The 19,867-nt window shown below is 44.6% G+C and overlaps 2 protein-coding genes and 1 long non-coding RNA gene across 3 annotated transcripts in view; 2 read left to right on the forward strand and 1 right to left on the reverse strand.

Annotated features, from left to right (window-relative positions):
• Positions 1–4,307, forward strand: part of NSMCE2 (NSE2 (MMS21) homolog, SMC5-SMC6 complex SUMO ligase) — a 131,800-nt gene extending 127,493 nt beyond the window's left edge. Inside the window, exons 5-7 of the mRNA XM_048286897.1 lie at positions 169–254; positions 593–699; positions 3,892–4,307. Coding sequence (XP_048142854.1) covers positions 169–254; positions 593–699; positions 3,892–4,012 — 314 coding nt within the window. The 3' untranslated portion in view covers positions 4,013–4,307. The remainder of the gene's footprint in view (positions 1–168; positions 255–592; positions 700–3,891) is intronic.
• Positions 4,308–8,400: 4,093 nt separating this feature from the next.
• Positions 8,401–14,321, reverse strand: LOC125317199. Its single transcript, XR_007199965.1, has 3 exons — positions 14,091–14,321; positions 12,581–12,652; positions 8,401–9,992 (listed from the first exon to the last, which is right to left on the reverse strand). It is a non-coding gene; the product is annotated as an uncharacterized LOC125317199 (long non-coding RNA).
• TRIB1 (tribbles pseudokinase 1) lies at positions 13,477–18,846 on the forward strand. Its single transcript, XM_048286896.1, has 3 exons — positions 13,477–13,925; positions 14,321–14,613; positions 16,631–18,846. The coding sequence occupies exons 1-3, from the start codon at positions 13,620–13,622 to the stop codon at positions 17,097–17,099; spliced, it is 1,068 nt and encodes a 355-aa protein (XP_048142853.1). The 5' UTR covers positions 13,477–13,619; the 3' UTR covers positions 17,100–18,846.
• The last annotated feature ends 1,021 nt before the right edge of the window (positions 18,847–19,867 follow it).

Below are 19,867 nucleotides of genomic sequence, written 5' to 3' on the forward strand. Positions count from 1 at the left end.
CTTGTTCATGGACTGGTGCAGAAATGTGCTGTGGCATTTTTTATATCACTGTGAGATAGTCCTTGGCAAATGTTGGATTTTATTAGCTTATTTTAAGTATTGGCAATCTATTTTAAATATGAAATAATTTTTTTTTCTTTTTTTCCATTCTACTTTGTCATAAATCAGATCATGGTAATGACACCATTGAAGAAATTGATGAAGATATAGCTGTGACTCGGAGTCAGATGAACTTTATTTGTCCCATTACCCAGGTATGTATCACTGCTACAGTAACTAATAAGGAAATAGTTATTTCATATTCTTCATTGGTTTTTTATTACAAATATGCAGTACCTGTTAAGCAACAATATATTTAACAACAAAATAGTATAAATTTTAAGCATTATCAGAGAAGAACATTGTTGCTTGGGAAAAAAACCCATGTAAGTAGGAATGCATCTTACCATGCAGGACCTCATCCTGTTAATTCCATACATGGAATGCCATGTATGAATGGCAAACACACTTCCCATTGTTTCACATAAAATCTCAGAAGCAGCATTTTCATGGGCATTATCCGTTCCTTTAAATCAATTCTTACTGAATACAGATGACAATGAAGAGGCCAGTGCGAAACAAAGTCTGTGGACATAGTTATGAAGAAGATGCCATTCTAGAAATGATCCAGACTCAAAAGCAGAAAAAGAAAAACGTCCGGTAAGTGAAAAAGAATGTGTGGAAAAGCTGTTTGCTTTGCTGTGTAAGTGGAATTTTACTCCACTTGTTCTAGGAAATGTATTTGGATTGGCAAGGCTGCAGGAAGTAAAACCTCAGTGTCTGCCCAAGTCTCCTCATTAGTACTAGACACATGAAGGAGCTTTTCTTTTTAATGAAAACAATGTGTAAGGAAATATTCAGGAACTGTGTGGGTAAGTTACAGCTACTTGTAACTGCACAACAGAAGTAAGATTTCATATAGCCATGACCAACAAAGAGAGACTTCAGTTTCCTAAAATCTAGTTGTTGATTTTGTTCCCACTGCTTATGTAGCAAGCCCTGAAGTTAATGAAAAAAAATTTCCTCCATGCACCTTTTTTTGCAGTTATATTCCAATACAGCTAAGAAATATGAAAACAACTGAGTGTTAAAGTGAGAAATAATAAACCACAAAATTTTAGGTAGAACAGAATTTAAGAATGTGATCAGATAGTGCAGTTCAGTTTCTACTGTGATGCAGTTAAATAATTCTTTCCTTATATCACCAAAGCAGTCTGTCACTTTTCCACATGGGACATATTTTTTTGAATGAAAAGATGTAACAGCTGAATTTTTAAACCTCAAATTCTCCACAGTAAATTTGAAAATTAGAATGATTTTAAGAAAAAATTAAAAAAAAAGATGAAAAAGAGAAGAGGCTCGAACACTAACGCTTTTTAGAGCAAGTTGAGAGGACATAATTTCATCATTGATTTCACATTTGTTTTTACACCATTTATGCTAGAGCCTCATGTTCTGGGGCTGATGATTTCATGGAAACTTACCAGTTGTGGGCTTCTTAATAAATGTGCAGTTTTCTCAGGAAGGTCTGTCAGGGACCAGCAACCTGATTTCCCTAAAGATAATGCCACAGGCAGCTTATTTCCTCCATCTGTTGCTCTGGCATTTCTCTTAGGCTCTACACAGTCCTCCTTGGGGATTACAAAAGTGGAGCAGGAGGTTTTATTCCATGCTCCTTCCCTGCTACAGGAAAGCACTGCTATAAAACCAAGCATCAGCTGGGAAACTCAGCCACTACCTCAGTGTCCAGACAGCTTGAAGAACAAGATGGAAGTACCTTACTTGTGTTACGAAGTGTAGGGAAAAATGTGGAATGGGTGCAATATCCTGGGAATAACAACAAAACCAGCAACATGGATGGACAGAGACTTGGCTGGAAAAATGAACAGGAGCTGGGAAATAGCTCTTAAGTTGGAGGAAAGTGAGTGTTCTGGAGGATAGGGAGAGGCTAAAAAGCATGTGCTCAGCAGCCCAAAACCATGACAAGAATACCTTCTCTGATATGGAACTGAATTTAGGATGTTCATATCTAAATATTTCTTTGTGTTGTTAAATCCATCAAAAGAATGTCAATTTAGGAGAAATTGTTGTAGTGGATCAAAAGTTTCAGCACTGCTGAAAAACAAATAGAGTCACATGAATTTTATTTTACCTTTTAAGAAATGGAAGATTAAAGAAACTCTGGAGTTAAAAAAATCTTATCAGCTGTACAACACATATAAGATCGCTTTAAATGCTATTATACCCAAATTGAAGTTATTTGTGCAGTCTGAACACTGGCAGTTCTTAATATGGAGCTTTTAGCTTGCAGCCTTACCATTTTTACAGCAGTTATTCCAGTGTGCTAGAAAAGCACACACACAACAATGCCACAGCTTCACTGTAACTAAGTTAAGAAGGACTCCTTGGTTTTCTCTGCCCAGTCTGACCAACCTACTGTAATTTTAAACTTTCTCATGAAAATGCAGTTACTTTTGAAAACCCATCATCTGCTGTGGTGGTAAGACAGGCCAGCTGTTGCAAGAAGTTCCCTATTTGATTATCCCATTCTCAAGGCATTGCTGCTGGGCTGTGCTCCTGCCAGGGATATTCCTGTGGGAGCAGGTGTCCTGGCAGAGCAGGGCATGGCTATGGGATCCTCACCATCCTGGCTCTGGAATCAGAGCTGTTGCTCACTCTGGAGACACAGAGTGGCTGTTTCCTCCAAGTCCTTCCCAGTTTGAATCCACAGGATCCCTTCAGTGCCCTGGGCAGTGCAGTGCCTGCCTGCCAGCCTGTCAGCTGACGTACACACAGCCCTGTGCTGATAGACTTGTCACACACTCCTTGAGGCAACTCTTACGTCTCTTGGTTTGCTCAGTATTTTCCACTGCCTGGAAGGACATACTAACGCTTACAGGAAATGTGGGAAGCTTTCTGAGCACTTGTTATTCATTAATCTGGCAAGCTATTGCTGTATTAAGGTGATAAATGAGAAAACTGAGGCACAGAGCAATTAAATGACTGATCTATGACAAACACAGTAAGCTGTGGACAAATCTGGAGTAAAAGTTATGAGTACTGAGTGTAAATAAGTTCAGCACCTCAGAGAAAAGTTACTCCTATGAGAGGAAAAATTCAGGAAAAGTGTTACTTCTGACTATAGGTACCATCTGTGCATGTTTGGGCCACCGCCCAAGGAAAATGACCTTTGGTCTCTGAATATCTTTCACCCTGCTGTCTTTATCTGGCTGTTTCAAGTAGTTGTAAGACATTTTGTATTTGATTATCATCTAGAGGCTGTTAATTTGACCCCATTTCTCCTTTCTGAGCTTTCACAGCTCATAAAATGTCAGGTTGATTTTTACACCAACTAGATAGTCCGCTGAATCACCAGTCAGTTGTTGCAAGACTTACTCCCTTTTATCTGTTTCCCTAGAAAATAATTTCCCCATTTATCTGCCAGTGAAGATTATACTTCTCCATTGCAGATTAGTAAGGGAAGAGGTATTTACCTGCAGTTTGTTGAGGACTGCAAAGAGAGAAAGCAACACAGAAAGGTGTCTGTGCAGTGCTGATATCATTGCTGATGCAGGCAGCTTGTGTGCATGAAGCAAGAGAGTGATCTACAGGTGAGAGGCTCCATCTCTCGCTGTGCTCCTGCTTTCCTTCCTTCAGCTGATGATTCCCACCAGTTGAGATAGATTTATTTTTTCCCACACAAAGCTAGTGAACAGGACAAGAAGTAACAAGGAACTGACAGAGAGAGTGAATCCCAGGTAAAAAAATTAGCTAGCAGATGTTATGCACAATCCTATATCTGACAAATACAATTCTTCCAATTTAATGAAGTCTCTCTTTTCTTTTTAACAGATGCCCTAAAATGGGCTGTAGCCATGTTGATGTAAAAGGATCAGATCTTGTGCTAGATGAAGCACTTAAAAGAGTGATTGACAGTCAGAACAAACAAAGCTGGTCAACACTGGACACGTGAGCTGGATATGCTACTGCCACAAAGAAAATTTGTTATTAGAGGTCTCGTGAGATAAGTTGTTGATTCTACATAGGTTGTGTAACTGATTGTTATTTGTTAAGTGTTTCATTTATAGGTAAATCATCGTTAAATGTTTCATTTATAAGCAAAATTGTAGGTCTCTACTGTAATTGAAAGCATTTTTTGAACTCGGGAATATAAGGAATTCCAGTTTAACTTGTTTGGCTTTTTTCTACCTTTCTGAATTTCTAAAAGCTTGCATTTGGTAAATAAAGCATGTTTTGCAGCATTTAAACTTGTCAATGTGCTAGTTTCTTCAGCATATTAGAGATGCAGATTCTGCCAGCATGTAATGGTGAATGTGTTGCTCTGTATTGCAGATAGTTCTGTTACTGTCTCTGGAACTACTGGGACTACTTGGAGTAGGGCACTGTGACCAAGGATTTTCAGTGCTTGGGACTATGCCCATGTGTTTTAACACAAACCTCAAAGATGAATTTTCAGGAAGTGTTGTACACTTATACCTTGTTTGTGGACACAGAAAACAACCACTCAGCTTTGAGGATCTTGGCCTTGTTCTTACAATTTTTGAACTCTCTGCCCTAACCTAGGCTTTTCTTTTGAAATTCAGAAGCATTTGATTCAGGCTTTTTGCATTTGGGAGTCCCAGAAGGCTTTACCTTAATACTGTAGGCTGGAAGACTACAGTTATTTACAGAGGTATTCCAATAACTAAATTGTAAATAGTACAAATATATTGTAACCATATGCCTTGGATTGAAAAGCAGTTAATCTCATTTTATATAAGATTCAGGCATCTATGCTTTTGGGCACAGATCCAGAAAAGAACTTAAACTTTGTGACACTATTTATTGCCTCAACTGATCTGAACACATCTAGCAGATAAGGCACTATATACATGAGTTAGAAATAGCCATAGGTAAAAGGAGCTGCCTTGGCAGTCAGGTGGCAATTATCTCTTGGCATATGTAAGCAGAAAATACAGGTTTCTTTGAGCTTTGGAATCCTTAGTGGGCTAGATGGTATTTTCCTATGTAATTTTTCTGAATTTACAATCTGACATTTCATGTAAAATATAGCTGAGGTACCCATATGCTAAGGTTTTCACTCTGGGTTACTGTTTGCTAACAGCTCTCCTTTCACAAACCATTATTAACTACAACTGCACTTAAGAGTACAAACCACTTCAAGCTGAAAATAGTTATTTTGTAATTGAAGAATATTAATCTGTTGATTTCATAGCTGAAAAAGAGAACTGAACCATTATTACTTGCACTGGGCTTTTGTGTTCAAAACACTTAATGGGTAATTTTCATTATGAGGTCTAACCCTCGAGGTCCATCTTTTCACAACTCAGCAGTGAGCGTGGGTGCTTCTGCCATGGAAGCCCAGCTGAAATAGCTGAAAGAGACTGGGAGTGGTTGAGCAGTATGTACTTGTTTGTATTTTTATGTGTAAAATCAGATCCTTTTAAAGACACCTCAGGTCTCAAACCTATAGTTTTTAAGGTGGTTCACCAATTTTCAGTTAAATACCACAAGGGAGGATGTTAACAGTAGCATTAAAAAAAAAAAGGGGGGGGGGGGGGCGGGAACGTCCTTTTTGTTTTATCTTTAAGTTTGTGGTTAAATTTATTCTCAGACCATTTCTAAGCAGAACAATCAGAAACAGAAACTTCCATTGGTTAAACAAGCTCTGCAGTTTCTGGCAGAGGTGCATTAACATTGTCCTCTTGGATCTAATTCAATCCCTAGTGATAACCAGCCTCCCAAGTTTTCAGATGCAAAGATTTACATACATTTTCCATGGCCACAAGTGTTGCACATCAAATTTGGTTTGTGTAGGTGCCTGGGTTGCTTGAGTGTGCCTTCCAATAACACATAACATTATAAATGGTAAATTATACCCAGATTAATTCCTGCCAACAAACTGGTGGCAGCAGGTTTGGTTTGCTACCTGTGGCATTTGTACCAGTATAGCCTTGGATTGCTGCAGTTCCTGATATGGCTCATTGCCCTCATGTTCCAGTGAGTAATGCTGTGAGGGAGATTGCTGTCTTGGTTACACCTTGTCCTATGTGAAAAAGAGAGGCTTGACCCATCATAGTGCTGCACTCAGCCTGTGTTAGCTAATCCAGAGGTAATAAGGTGAACTGCCTGCTTAAGATGATGCAGCTGGGAGAAAAAAAACCCAAACAAATCTGAAGCAACACTTTAAATGAAAAGAACAAATAGTCAAACAGTCACTTATTGCCACTCTAAGAGGAAAGGTATTTTTGGATGTTCATATTCCTTCTTCAAAATACCTTCTCTCCTTTGCTAGCTTGAGCCAGGTGGTGTCAGTGAATCAGAGAACCTGAACAGCAAGTGAAGTGCAGCCTAAGTTCTGAAATCCTTCTTGCTTTCATCTGAAAGAAATGGACTGATTTTTGGCAGCACTCACCTGCCTAGCTTTAATAACAATCACATCCGAGGTGAAGAGGCGTGCGTATTTAAATAGAGGTAGATTTCTTTCTTTTACCAGCAGAGATTTCTCTTCTCAAATATGGCCATCTTACCCAGAAAAAGACAGACACTCATTCACTTGTGACAGGGTTGCTGGTGAGAGTACTTGAGTCCCATTAGAATCAGTGATGCATCACATTGATTCAAGTGCTAGAATGAACTGCCTGTGTTTACTGAAATCAATGAAGTTCTCACCAAAACATTTGGCATTTCTGAATTTAAACGATAACATAGCATCCAAAGAATCCTAGTATGATGAAGGATTTTTTTTTCCTTTGAACCTGGAACTTGAGCCATCCTGTTGAATTTTTCATGGCTAGTTCTCTCTTATTGGTTCTTACAAGTAATTTTCCTCCTTAAATTGGAATATTCCAGGGTTGGCGATCAGCATCCATTGCAGCTGGCACTTAACTAGGTGGAAGGACAAACTAACCTTGGCAACTGGGGAAGGCTTCTGTGCCTGTCAGCTCACCTGGTGCAAGTTAAAAACCACTACTGATTCACTGGGGTGGCTGCAGTTAATGGCAGCTCTTTGCTCTTTCACTGGCAAAGTTTGGGGTTTGTTAAGCAGTTGTGACTTCTCTGTTCCCACGCACCCCATGTTCCCCCTAAACTCCGCTCTGGAGAGAAGTAGCTTGAAAGAGTTAAAGAATAAAAATAAGTGCCTGTGATGAATAAGCTGTATGATCTGCATGATTCACAGAAGTGGAAACTCAACAGCAGTTAAACCTCCAAATCTTAATCTGCTTTGGCTATAAGATATCATATGTAAACAGGCATATGTTAACAGTTCACAGGGTAATTTGTGTCTCATTGCCTGACGTCAGAAATTTTGCAATGATATTTAAAAAAAGAAATTCAGAGGTCAGGTGTTTTTTTTTCTTTTTCTGTAAGGTGTGCTTTACAAATGCAGCAAACCTCAGCGTAGCTGAGAAGGATCTGCCACTGAAAACTGGTGAGAATCTGTCTCTGCTAGAGAAGTTTGACATAGTATTTTGAGTGATTAAAGAAATGTCTAGGCAAATACTGAATTAAAGAAAAGGCAAGAGAGAACCACAGAAAACAGCTTTCAGTGGTACCTCGAGGCATGAGCCATTGACACAGCTTGCTCTCTCACTTGAACAGATTCTTCCTGTGAATTCTCCATTTTACAACTAGAGACTCTGAAATTTTCAAATCAGTGAAGCCATGACGAATAAAGATAAAAACTAATCAGGCAGGCATCTCATGGAAGATTTAGCACACTTGTGCTAAAAGGAGTGCACATTCCTCTGAATCAAGAACATATTTATCATTACTGCTCTGGAGCTGTGATCTTATTCATTCTAGAAGAATCAAAAAGTCTAAGTCAGAGTGCTCCCTTGAGAAATACCCGGAGCAAAAGCAGGGGCTGCAGGAAGTGATACTGATGACTCAACAGCCAAGGCCAACACACTGCCTTATTTTAGACAATGTCCTCTTGGATACTCATGTTTCCTCATGAGTGGCTGATGACAAAGGTTTTACCTACCTGTGGTCACAAGTACCTCATGACATTTTTCTCAGGAATAGTTCTAGTATTGTGGCCAGAACTAGCTTAGAATTCACTGCACAACTAATAAAGTTTCACTGCCATTTCACGTGAATCTTAATCTTCACCTTCCCTAAAAATCTGCATGTATGGTTCCTGCTGTGTCCATTAACTAAACATTTTCATAATGGATAGTGCTCTGTTATACAGTGAAAAAGATGCACTTAGAAAAGGGCTTCCTGGAATGAAAAATGTTAGAACATCCCAAGGACAGGTCTTCCTTTCTGTTACTACAGCCAAAGCCTTAAGCTGATGACTCCTCACTACAGGTACAGACTAGTACTGACTTCGAATTCCAAGTCTTCCATAAATAATATTTTATTTTCTGGTCATAAAGTACTTACTGTTAATACATAATATTTCAAACACCCGACATGGTCACAGAATGCTCAGAGGAGAATCCTATGTGTAGGTGCCAGCAGATTCTAGGCTCCTAGCCAGTAACTATAAAGAGGAAAAACATCAGATTGATTGTTAAGGAAGTAAAATTCTGGGATGGATGTACATCATCCAGTAGATGCCCATGTATGTGCTTAGCCTCTTGATGCATGAATAATCCCAGTGACTTGACAGGACTGCAGCCGTGTGCAGAAAACACAGTGTGTTTCATCATTTCAAAGCACTGCAGAAAAGGCTGTGGTGGGCTGAGAAGAGAGCCTGCCTCTCTTGCTTGTTCTGATGTTAGTCCAGACCCAAAGAAGAGCCTGAAAGCACGCACATGAATTGAATTGCATGGGAAGTTTACCAAAGGAAGTGTTTGCTTGTAAACTCAGTATGAATAGGATCTTCTCTGACCGCAAGGGAAACGGAGACACTCATTCACTGTCCGCTTGTGCAATCAACTTCTGAAGTAAAAACAGGATTTGAGGTTTAAAACCTGAACCTTCACACGTCTTTCAGGCAACAGAAGAAGCCTTCATGCTCTTTAGTTCGCAGAGGAACAAAGTCAGGAGGTGCTGCTCATAAGACTCCTTGGATTTGATAACAACAGGCTTATCAAAAGGGAATTGTTGAGAGTTCCGAGCTACAGCAGCCCTCAGAGCAGCTTTTGTGTGGGCTTGAGGGGAGACATCTGAACACCATTACATTGCACTCCTTTTGATGTCACTACGTGCTCATCATGTGTTTTATGTCTTAGCAGTGAATCTGCCGCCAAGTTCCACAGTGTCTGAGGATGGCTGTGGGTTATCACAGATGCCGTTCTGCTATAAAAAACATTACTTTTAGTTCTTTATCACCTGGCCGTATGACTACTCTTTGAGCCCCATCTGTGCAGGGTAATTCTATACACCAGTAGATTTTAGATGACATGCTGGTTTTAAATTGCTGGCTTTCAATACAGCAGGAATTTAAGTTTCATCATATGGCTTGAGATAACTTGTAAAATAAGGATATTTATTTTTCATAATTTGCCTGATAGATTAATATTAGGCAAAATATTTGTCTGCCTTGCCTCTCTCATCTGGTAACTAAAATAATGGCTTTTTCACTTTTTCTTGTAGCAAGCAGCCAGTTTATTTATAAGTGCCCTAATCTAATAGAGATTTATTCTGTGTGTCCCATGAGACATAACTATCAAAGTTACCAGACCTGTCCCAAGCATTTGGGAAGTGGGGTATGGTTACACAATTCTCATTGCCTCTGGCTGCTCTAGTTATAAAGGGTCAGAGAACTGGAGCAACAGAAATAATTTTGTGAGCATCTAAGGAAAAGCAGCTGCTCAGATGAGTGTAAGCACTGGCTGAGGGTGAGACAGGTAGATGCTTGAAAACCACGCAACAAAAATTCCCTTAAATAAAATAACAGGAAAGGGAAGGTCCATGCCTGAACACCAGGAATTCTGGATTCTTCCATCTTCATCTCACAGATGCACTAAGCTGCTTGTCTGTTTCAAGAAAGAGAAAAAATACATGAAGAGCAGTATTCACCTAGCCACAGTTCTGGCAGTTCTGTGCTGGACAAGACCCTTCCCTCTGCTAGGATGTGCCCATTCTGTGATACACATCCCACAGGCTCTTTTTTCTGCTGCAGTCCCACATCCTTGCCTAGCAGCTGGGACTCCAGGAAGTGAGGAGACAGCGAACAGTCCTGCTTGCTTTGACTGGCCTTTTCCAAGGAAGGATCTACATTTTGTAATGATTTTGCAATGTCCTTTGACTGAGAGCTCCTCAGACTTTGTTAGTATTGGGAAGATGCCTGTTGGCACACTGTTGTCCTTTGCCAAGCATGAAGACTACTGAATTGTACTTCACAAAGGTCATCCCTGCCCACCTCACAGGTACCAAGTCCCTTTGGAGCATCAGGGCTGAGTGATGGTTCCTTGTATTCTGCTGGCTCACAGCAGTTTATTTTATATGGCACTTGGATAGTGGGACTCATCCACAGAGTCAGTGTTTTATCCCAGCATGAGGTCTTTAACTGTGCGCTGATCTGTGCTCCATAGTGATTTTCAGTGCTGTCCACTGGAGATGTTTAACACTGCCCTGGTTCATTTTGAAGGGCTGTAAAGCCATTCAAGCTCAAATTCACCACAGGCACAACTGGGAATTGCCATTATAGTATTCATCATATATGCTAAGCAGGTAGACCCTGAAAAGTCTTTTTTGGGGAAGGGGGAGATGGAATGATGAAGGCTTGTGCAAGGAGTGGAAGGAAGACCCCAAAAGATAGCTTTTGATTTCAGGAGGAGACTAATGCAGGAGATAAGCTTGGATGCTTAAAAGCCAGTGGCATGACCTGCAACAAACACAAGGCTGTGTGGTAGCCCCATATTCTGCAAAAATCTAATACTGAAATGTTGCAACAGTTCTTCACAGACTTCTTCCTGGAATTCCTCCTGTTCTCATTACTGATTCCTAACCAAACCAGGCTTGCATGCAAGCACTGGCAGAGATGGGCAAGGAGGACAGGTTTCAGCCCTTTGAGAAAGAGCATGCCATGCAGGCCATCAGATACCATCCTTGGTATCTCTTTTTTTTTTTTTTTTTTGGCATTTTGGGGATTGGCCAAAATTAGAAAAAGAAGAAAAGCCAAAGCGGGAATCACTTCTCTGCTCTGCATCTTGAAATTAATTTGGTGAGGATAGAGGGGAGTCTGAGTGTGGACCTTTTCTTATATTCTGTACCTGAAACATAAGACTAACTTGAGTAGTAATTTTTACTGTATGTTTAGTCATGACATTAATGCTTTGAGTACCTGACAGCATGCCAGGCATTTTGAAGAAGCAACAAAGGTTTCCTTCTCTCAAGAACTGCATCCATTTTGCAAAGACCTGGGAGATTTAAGCTTTGGTTTGTCTCAGTCATATGTAGACAGATAACTGTAGTTTATTCTATACAGTCAACTAGAAGAGGGCACCCACCAGCACTTCTGGGATAAATTCCCCAGGGGTTATATTTTCCTGGCCTTTGGGGACTGCATGCCCAGTTTCTGTGCTCCAGTTAGCAGGGCACCCATACAGAGCACAAAATTGCTGGAATCCCTGTGAGAAAAGGCTGCCCAGGCACCAGGAGAACGTGGCAGGACTGTGGGGTGCAATTCTGTGTGTACCTCCGCTCTCCTCTCACACACCAGGTGTTTTTGGGGGGAGCCAGGATGACAAGATGTGCTTTTTTCCCTTCTTCAGGACCAGTGGGTGCCATCCCCCATTTGGCTGCCAGTAGCTTGAACCAAGCACTGTGCTCAGGTGCCACTGTGTCCCCATGGCATGGACCTAGGAAGTTTTAAATGGATGGGAGGCTGGGCAGATGAAGGACACAGCTTCCAACAATGTGTGCATTAGATCCTCAGTATGGCCCTTCTCCTCAGCAGGGACAGTGATCTGACATGGGAGCTGAGAGAGGGGGATCTTTGGGAGGGTGAGGACACTGACACCTTCATTCCTGCTCACACTGCATCTCACTTCTGCGAGAGCTACAGGGGACACTGGGACACATTAATACTGCCCATGAGTACCTTTTTCCAGGTCCACTGCTATTTTGATGTGTCTGCACCCTTCCTCTGTCCCCAAAGGTACTGACACTCCCCCACACACACACCTTGTGCTATTTCAGATGTAGGAAGCAGCCCACACATGCAGCATCCTACCAGGTAAGTTCACCCAGCAGCAGCATTTCAATCATTAAACTTCCAGGAAGGGAAAAGTAAAACAAAAGGTCTGATGGATACTTGCGTGTGTTTTACCTATAAGAGGAACCAAATAAAATAGTGTGCTTTGAGAGTTGTGGTGAATCACTCAGAAACAATCTGGACGCATTAACGGAATTGTATTTCTGGGGAAAAAAAAAAAGAAATGCAGGCCCTGGGATATCCCTTTATGGCATATGCGTTTTATGTTTAAATGCATTAATGGGACTGCTATGCTATGAGTCATCCTGCACAAGAGTTTCATGTGTTTCTTAAAATACACTAGAAGTAGCTGAAGGCATGCACGGGTTTGCTGTGCAGTTATCTATCAGGAATCTGAGCAAATACCTGCACGCGTGGCATCACAGGCTTCAGAGCTGGGGGGGCCCATCCTCAGCCCTCTCTGTTGCTCGTACAGACCTGGGTAGGGGAAACCAAAACGGAATAGGAATTGATCCAACTGAGTAACAAACACAGGGTCCATGTGTTAATATTAGGGAAGCCTCAGAACTGAATTACAGAAAATTTGCATATATGTAAACAGAAAATTGGAGAGTTTCCTCCTGAAGCACTCTTGTCAAAACTACAGCTGTCTGCTTTTTTTCCAGGGATGATTTGTTGTCTGGTTTTGTCTCATTTTTTCTTCCATTTACTACAAGTCCCGGCTGCAGGTCTATTTACTTCTTTAAACCCACACTTTTGAGCCTTGTGGAGCTCTTCTGTTTGCTCCTCACAGGTCACTTCAGCTGCTGGCTGCTGCCTGGCTCTCTGAGCTATTCCTTTTTCGGACAGCAGATAGTTTTAACATGGGAAACACCCAGTGCCAAGTATTTCTGATGGTGCACATTACGTCTACGCTTATGAGCAAACGCTTATGCTCACACAACCGCGTCGTGATGCAAACCTTGGGCTGAGGAATGGTTATTTACTGATTAGTGAAAAGCAAGAACTGGGACTGGGAACCTGCAACTGTATGGACGAGAAGACTGTGGAAAGGAAGGTGGCTTCGCTTTCTCGCCACAATTATTTAAGGTCGAAGGGGATCTCCGCCGCCCCGCCCGGCCCTAGCGAGACCCGCGGCCGCTCCCCCGCCGCCCCGCCCGGCTGCGCGACAGGGCCAGGGCGCGGAGAGCAGCGGGCGGAGCGGAGCAGGCGTGTCCCAGCCTCCCTCCTCCCATTTCCCCGTGCGTCAGGGCCGGGAGGAGGAGGAGAATCACCTTTTTTTTTTTTTTTTTTTTTTTAAGTTTTTTTTTTAAAGCCTCCAACTACTTTAGCGCGGACTCGGCAGCAGATGGTGGACACGGCCCGAGGTTTCGGCGGGGAAAGCGAAGGGATGCGCCCAGCGCGCAGCGCCCGCCTGTAGCTCCGCGCCCGCTCCGCTCCCCCCATGAGCCGCCCCGCGTCCCTGCTGCCGGCCGCCCGCTGCCGCAGCGCCCCGGCCAAGCGCCTCCAGCCCCTGCACGACGGCCCCGCCGAGGAAGCGCCGGCCGCTAAGTGCCCTCGGCTCGCCGAATGCGGCCCCCCGGACTGCCTGAGCGCTCCCGGGTCGCCGTGTGCCCCCGCTTCTCCCGCCGGCGGCGGCGGCGCGGCGGGTCCCAGCCTGATCGCCTCCTACCTGCTGCTGCCGCTGGCCGAGCGGGAGCAGGTGTCCAGGGCGCTGAGCGTCAGCTCGGGCCGGGAGCTGCGCTGCAAGGTGAGCGGGAGCGGAGTGGGTGGGAGCGGGTCCTGGCGGCGCGTTCGAGCGCCCGGCCGGGGACAGCCCTGCCGAACATCCTCCCGCTGCTCCCCGGCTGGGAACGCCCGGCCGGCCCCCGGTGAGGTTTGCACGCGCTGAGAGCGAGCTGGGACTCCGACTTACCTCGGAGCGCCTTCCCCCCCAAAGGCTGTGGGAATGGTGGTTTGTTTTAGTTTCCCCCCCAGCCTTGCAATATAAAACGAACAGGAAGAGTCCTGGTAGCCGCTTCTGCCAGTCCTGCCGAACCCTGGCTCCCCTCCAGCTCCCTCGTCATTGTTTGGGGAGAGTTGCTACGCGAGCTGCAGCTTTCAACGCCCTTGAGAGTGAATTTGGGTTTAATTTCCTCTATACAGGTGTTCCCCCTCAAACACTACCAGGACAAGATTCGACCTTACATTCAGCTGCCGTCACACAGAAACATCACCGGGGTTGTTGAAGTCATTCTCGGGGACACCAAGGCCTATGTGTTCTTTGAAAAGGACTTTGGGGACATGCACTCCTACGTGAGGAGCCGCAAGAGGCTGCGGGAAGAGGAGGCTGCCCGGCTGTTCAAGCAGATTGTCTCCGCTGTAGCTCACTGCCACCAGTCAGCCATCGTACTTGGTGACCTCAAGCTCAGGAAATTTGTCTTCTCTAATGAAGAAAGGTAAGTGGCTGTCAGCAGCCAGCCCTGGGGTGAGTGGGGAGAGAGGAATGCCACATCCAGAGACACAAAAAGCGTCCCAGGGAGTGGAAACAGCCCTGTCAGCCGGGCATCACCTGCGAGCAATCCGCGTAGGTCCCCATCATGTGTGTGTAGTAGGTCACGGATCTAACCGGTGCGCACTCCCTCTTTGTTAGATCTTGACTGACGAAAGGGAGGAAGCTGGCCGGGAGCTTCTTCTCATTCAGCAGAAGTTCAGTGAAACCCGCTGGCAGACAAAGGGATGATAGTTCGGATGCTTGTTAGCGCCAGAAGATGTCATGTGTGCCACTCATTCAGTGTCAAATGAATAAAAGGCAGAGAGGGAGAGGGGTGATGCTGAAGTGTTGTGCCGGGAAGAGGAAGCAGCCCGGCTGGGGGAGCAGGAGGTGTGAAGAACTGGAGTGCTGGCCTCTCCTCGGAAGAGTTGCCTTGTGACCCATGGGGGAGCCACAGTAGTTGGGAAGGGTCTCCTTGCTGAACCACTCTGCTGATCAGGGTGATGCTGCTGTGTCCTTCGAGGCTTTTATCCCTGCTCCACTGCCGTGCTTTCCATTCCTCCTGTACCCGTGCATGTGGGCACACACAGCAGGGAAGGTGGGACATGGTTAAATAATGCTTTGGAAATCCTGCATCAAAGAAAATCACTTTAGTAAAACTTAGCCTAAAGCATAGGTTCATAGAGGAGATCATAGAATCTAGTTGTTAAATTTAGATTAGGGAAATAATGCAGTATTCCCCTGGAGTGTTTGCTTCTCTTGCAGTGCTTCACCGCACATGGCAGAGTCAGAAATACATTTTTAATCAGCAAAATTGACTCTTGACTAGCTGCTTATCCCAAGGAATGTTAAAAAATTAAATAAAAGCTGTAATGGAGTTGTGCTTATTATCGTAAAAGTGTAAGGTGATATTAGTGATGGAGAAGAAAAGGGATTTTGTTTGTTTTGTCAAACTGGGCTAATGATTCTTCAGGGTACCTTTTACGGATGTGATAAGAAAGTTAACTAGCACTGCCCCTCTGAAACAGAAACAGCCGTATGTTGACACGTAAAGCTATTCCTTTGAAGGAAACTATTGCAGCTTTTCCCTCCCATAAGAAGATGAAACATTTGTTGAAATGTTACGTTGCACACAGTCTCGCTCATTTGGAAATAACATGTTGCACAGGCGATGTCATGTGCATCACATTTGGCAAGAAGAGGGTTAAGCAATGGCAGGCAACGCAGGCTCTCGCACAGGTGCAGTTTCAGGGCTCCCGCAGCCAATCCTGGGCCCACGGTTCTCGTTGAGTCATATTTTCCGTTTGCAGAACCAATGGGTATTTGCCGAGGTCAGGCTGAGGACAGGCTGCAGCCAACATATCTACACCCCAGCAGGCTGCCAGGCAGTGCAGAACCCTTCCAGGGCTGGCTGATGGCTTCCCTGCTGATGGAGCTCCCTTTACCCTCCAAAATAGGAGGCTGGGGTGGACCCATCCCCGCCTGGGATATGGTGGGTGCGGTGATACTCTCCAGAAAGGCAAAAATAATAAATTACAAACTAAAATGAAAAAACAAAAGCTCAGGAAAGGCAATGATCCTCACCAGTGCAGAGGGGAGCTGGGCTTTGTGGTTTGGGGAATCATGCAACTGGATGCTGTTTGCTGAAAGCCTGAACGGCACATGGTGTGGTGCCATGTCACCAATTAACCCCCTGCAGTGGCGCTGCAACTGTGTGGGTAGAAGGTGGCTTGGTGTTCCTCAAGAGCCCTCTGTGTTGTTTAAATCCTCAGTTAAAAAAGTGAGTGTCACTGAATGCTGGCGCGTCGTACACAGCAGCACTTACACGTGGCCGGGAGTCTGGGCAACTTCTCTGCTGCAAGTTAAGAAGTGTTTCCTTTCTCAGTGCCAATGCAAGAGAGCATGGGGCCATGGCAGGGGCTTGCTGTGCTTGCTCATGACTGTGTGTTTCTCACCTGTGGCTTCCTCTCCTGCCTCCCTAGGACTCAGCTGCGTCTGGAGAGCCTGGAAGACACGCACATCATCAAAGGCGAAGACGATGCACTCTCAGACAAGCACGGCTGCCCAGCATACGTCAGTCCTGAGATCCTAAACACAACAGGGACTTACTCTGGAAAATCGGCAGATGTGTGGAGTTTGGGAGTGATGCTCTATACCCTGCTGGTGGGACGCTATCCCTTCCATGACTCGGACCCTAGCACTCTGTTTTCCAAAATCCGGCGTGGACAGTTCTGTATTCCTGACCACGTCTCCCCCAAAGCCCGCTGCCTCATCCGCAGCCTCCTGCGGCGGGAGCCTTCTGAAAGACTCGCTGCTCCAGAGATCTTGCTTCACCCTTGGTTTGACGCAGTCTTGGAGCCTGGATATACAGACCAGGAGACGGGAACTTCAGATCAGATTGTCCCAGAATATCATGGAGACAGTGATGATATTAGTTCCTTCTTCTGCTAACCCCGAAATCTCAAAAACCTCGTCAGTTCTTACCTCCGGCATCTTCGTAGGGTTTCATTTTTCCATGTCTGCAAACTCAGCAGCATCTTAAAGTGCCAGTATGGTCAGAAAAGTGACCTTGTCTAAATGAATGCCAACCTGGAGATCTCCACTCCCTAAGTGTACTCAGAGTTCCATCCTCTTGCTCTGCTGGTCGGTCCCAGCAGCCCCGGAGAACTGTCTTGAGTCTTCTGCCTCCCGCATCTCCTCGGGTGTAACTGGTTGCATCTTGGCTGCAGAGTCCTACGTCTGGCAAGGTGTGGGATGGAAAGGCAGCTCCTTCTGCTTTCCTGCAGCAGCTGCAGAGGTGTGGAGCCCTGGCCACGATGTGTAGGGGCAGAGGGGCACAAGGTGCGCCTCTACCTAAACAAATCTGACAGAAATGGTTAAAAGGGGAATCACCTTGGCGTGCCCCAGCAGCCAGCTCACGAATCAGCTCTGTGACTGTAAGCACCCATTAATGAGGGAGGGAGATCTTCGCCCACCATGGCCAGCTCTCTGCTCGCTGCTGCTCCTCCAGCTGATCCTGCTTTCAGAGGTGTGAAGCTCCTAGATCCACCTGTAAGACAAATCACTGCTGTGGCTCTTTCTGAAGCAGAAACCAGTGGATCTCTCAGCCAGATCCCCTCCTATTCCATTCGCTGACCAGGAAAGCATTTTAAATAGACTTAAGCCTCATGTTACCACGGTGTAGCCTATATAAATTTATGCCCTCAGCGAGCTTGTCAAATAGCAGGTCTTGTTAGCTCGAGTGCCAAAATGTATCCGTTTACCAAACTGTAACACTATCAGCTGGGGCGCCTTCCCCTGGAAAAGGATCTGGGGTGTCTTGTACAGTATCTGTAAACATGGCCATGTTTTCCAACCGGCTCAACTCTTAAAAATACCACATCACCTCCTCTTTCCCCTTCATCCTCCAAAAAGTTAGTCTTAAGAGTAAAATCTCCTTACACCCCTAGCTGATTATTCAGGTATGCTGTTTGCCTCCAGCCCCTCCCCCCACCTTTTTCTTTTTGTTTTGTTCTGTTTTGCATGATTATTTATAGTCTTTTCAATATGTGTGGATAATGAATATATCTAAATCATTAGCTTCCTGGGTTGGGGGTAAGTAAAGCTTAGTCTTGCCTAAAATTTCTGCTTTGTTTCACATGTGTCCAGTGGTTTATGCAGGGATGTCCATTCACCCTTAGGCAAGAGTGCGGCTTCTGAAATGGCCTTGAGGTGGGTGATGCACGTTCCCAACACCACCCAGTTTGAGTGAAGTCATTTTAAGGGTTAACCCTGGCAAGCTGCAGTCCCACCACACGTTGCGAGAATACCATGTATACCTCATGGACTGTGTACTTTGTACATACCTTATTGTTTGGGGTTTTGTTTTCTTGTTTTGTTGTACTTTGTCCTAATAAGAGGTGTCGAAGAGCAATTTAATGTGAATTAATGTTGGCAATACTAACTTGACAGAATCATGAGCATTAAGAGCAGAGCGCTCCAGCTCTCCGTTGCACTAAACCTCTCATGATTGCTTGACATTTGTATCTGTGATACAGTTTAACCCTTCTATAAAAACAGTACATTTGTATATATTGGTAGAAAATTCTGCCAGAAAAGCTAAAAACACTATGTCCAATTTGTACATATGTATATGTTTGTGGAAACCTGGATGATAAAGTCTGACTTGTAGAAACTTTTAATAAACTTGGTTTCATAATGTTTGTCCTCATTTCTTGTGGTGTCTCAAGAGGAATGCAGTTCAGTTTCAGTTTGGTTTTATCTGAAAAAATGGGGTTTGGCCTCAGAGACTGTCAGCTCTTCTACAGTCTGTGTGTGTTCCATCATGCCTTAGCCTGAGCTCCCGTAACTCAGCTTGGGGTTGAATCCCCAGGGAGAGTGGGGACAGGGGATGGATCCTGCCTCTTGTGAGGTGGAAAGGGCTTGGGACATCCCCAGGGTTATATGAAATGGGGTATCCTACTCCTCTGATAAACAAAGGGGGACAGGAGTTACAGCTCTGCCTCTGAACTTTAGAAACCCTCTTGCCTTTCAGCCCATGCATTTGTTTCCCTCTGTGCCCTGTGAGCAGAAGATGCTGTGGTGCAGCAGGGCTGTCATCCTGCACCTGTGTGCCTGGCAATGTGATGCTCCAGCCAGTGGAAAATCAGATCTCGGATGTCTAAAAGTGAGCAGCCGGGAGGGGCAGCAACCAAGAGCATTGGTGTTACAGGGAGCTGGAGCTCGTGGGCAGAGGCTTGACCCCGCTGCTGAGAAGCAGCACAGAGGCCACACGGTGCTCTCATTAAAAACGAGTGGAAAGATTATTAAAGCTGCTTTTCTTTGTGGTGAGAAGGGAGAAGTATAAATAGCTGCAGTATCAAGGTTAGAGAATGTGCGTTCCTGAAAGAGATCAAGCCACCCTTGCAATCCACCCGGAGCGGTGAGATCATCGCTCACAAGTGGAAAGGAGGAGGAAGAGAGTCTTGATTTTTATTTATACTTTGCCTCATGTTTAACTTTGTCCTTTTGCTTGAAATCTGTTCAGCGGAGCAACTGCTTCCAGGCAGCTTCTTGAGCAGGAGCAACTTCAAAAACAGTTTTGCTTTTAGAAGGGGAGTAGAAAGTGAAAAGGAGGGAATAGGGACCTGGTCAGTGATAAAGCAAAGTGCAATGACTTTCATTAGGTACCTTGACTCCCACTCTGAGAAGCCAGTGATCTGTGCAGTAAGCATATTTTC

The sequence above is a fragment of the Corvus hawaiiensis genome, chromosome 26, assembly GCF_020740725.1.
Source record: "Corvus hawaiiensis isolate bCorHaw1 chromosome 26, bCorHaw1.pri.cur, whole genome shotgun sequence".
Taxonomy (NCBI): domain Eukaryota; kingdom Metazoa; phylum Chordata; class Aves; order Passeriformes; family Corvidae; genus Corvus; species Corvus hawaiiensis.

Excerpts from the sequence above, each read along its gene's own strand:
- TRIB1 (XM_048286896.1), top strand. The coding sequence starts at position 13,620 with ATGAGCCGCCCCGCGTCCCTGCTGCCGGCCGCCCGCTGCCGCAGCGCC. Across the intron at positions 13,926-14,320 it reads GCCGGGAGCTGCGCTGCAAG|GTGTTCCCCCTCAAACACTA; the intron begins GTGAGCGGGAGC and ends TCCTCTATACAG. Across the intron at positions 14,614-16,630 it reads GTCTTCTCTAATGAAGAAAG|GACTCAGCTGCGTCTGGAGA; the intron begins GTAAGTGGCTGT and ends CTGCCTCCCTAG.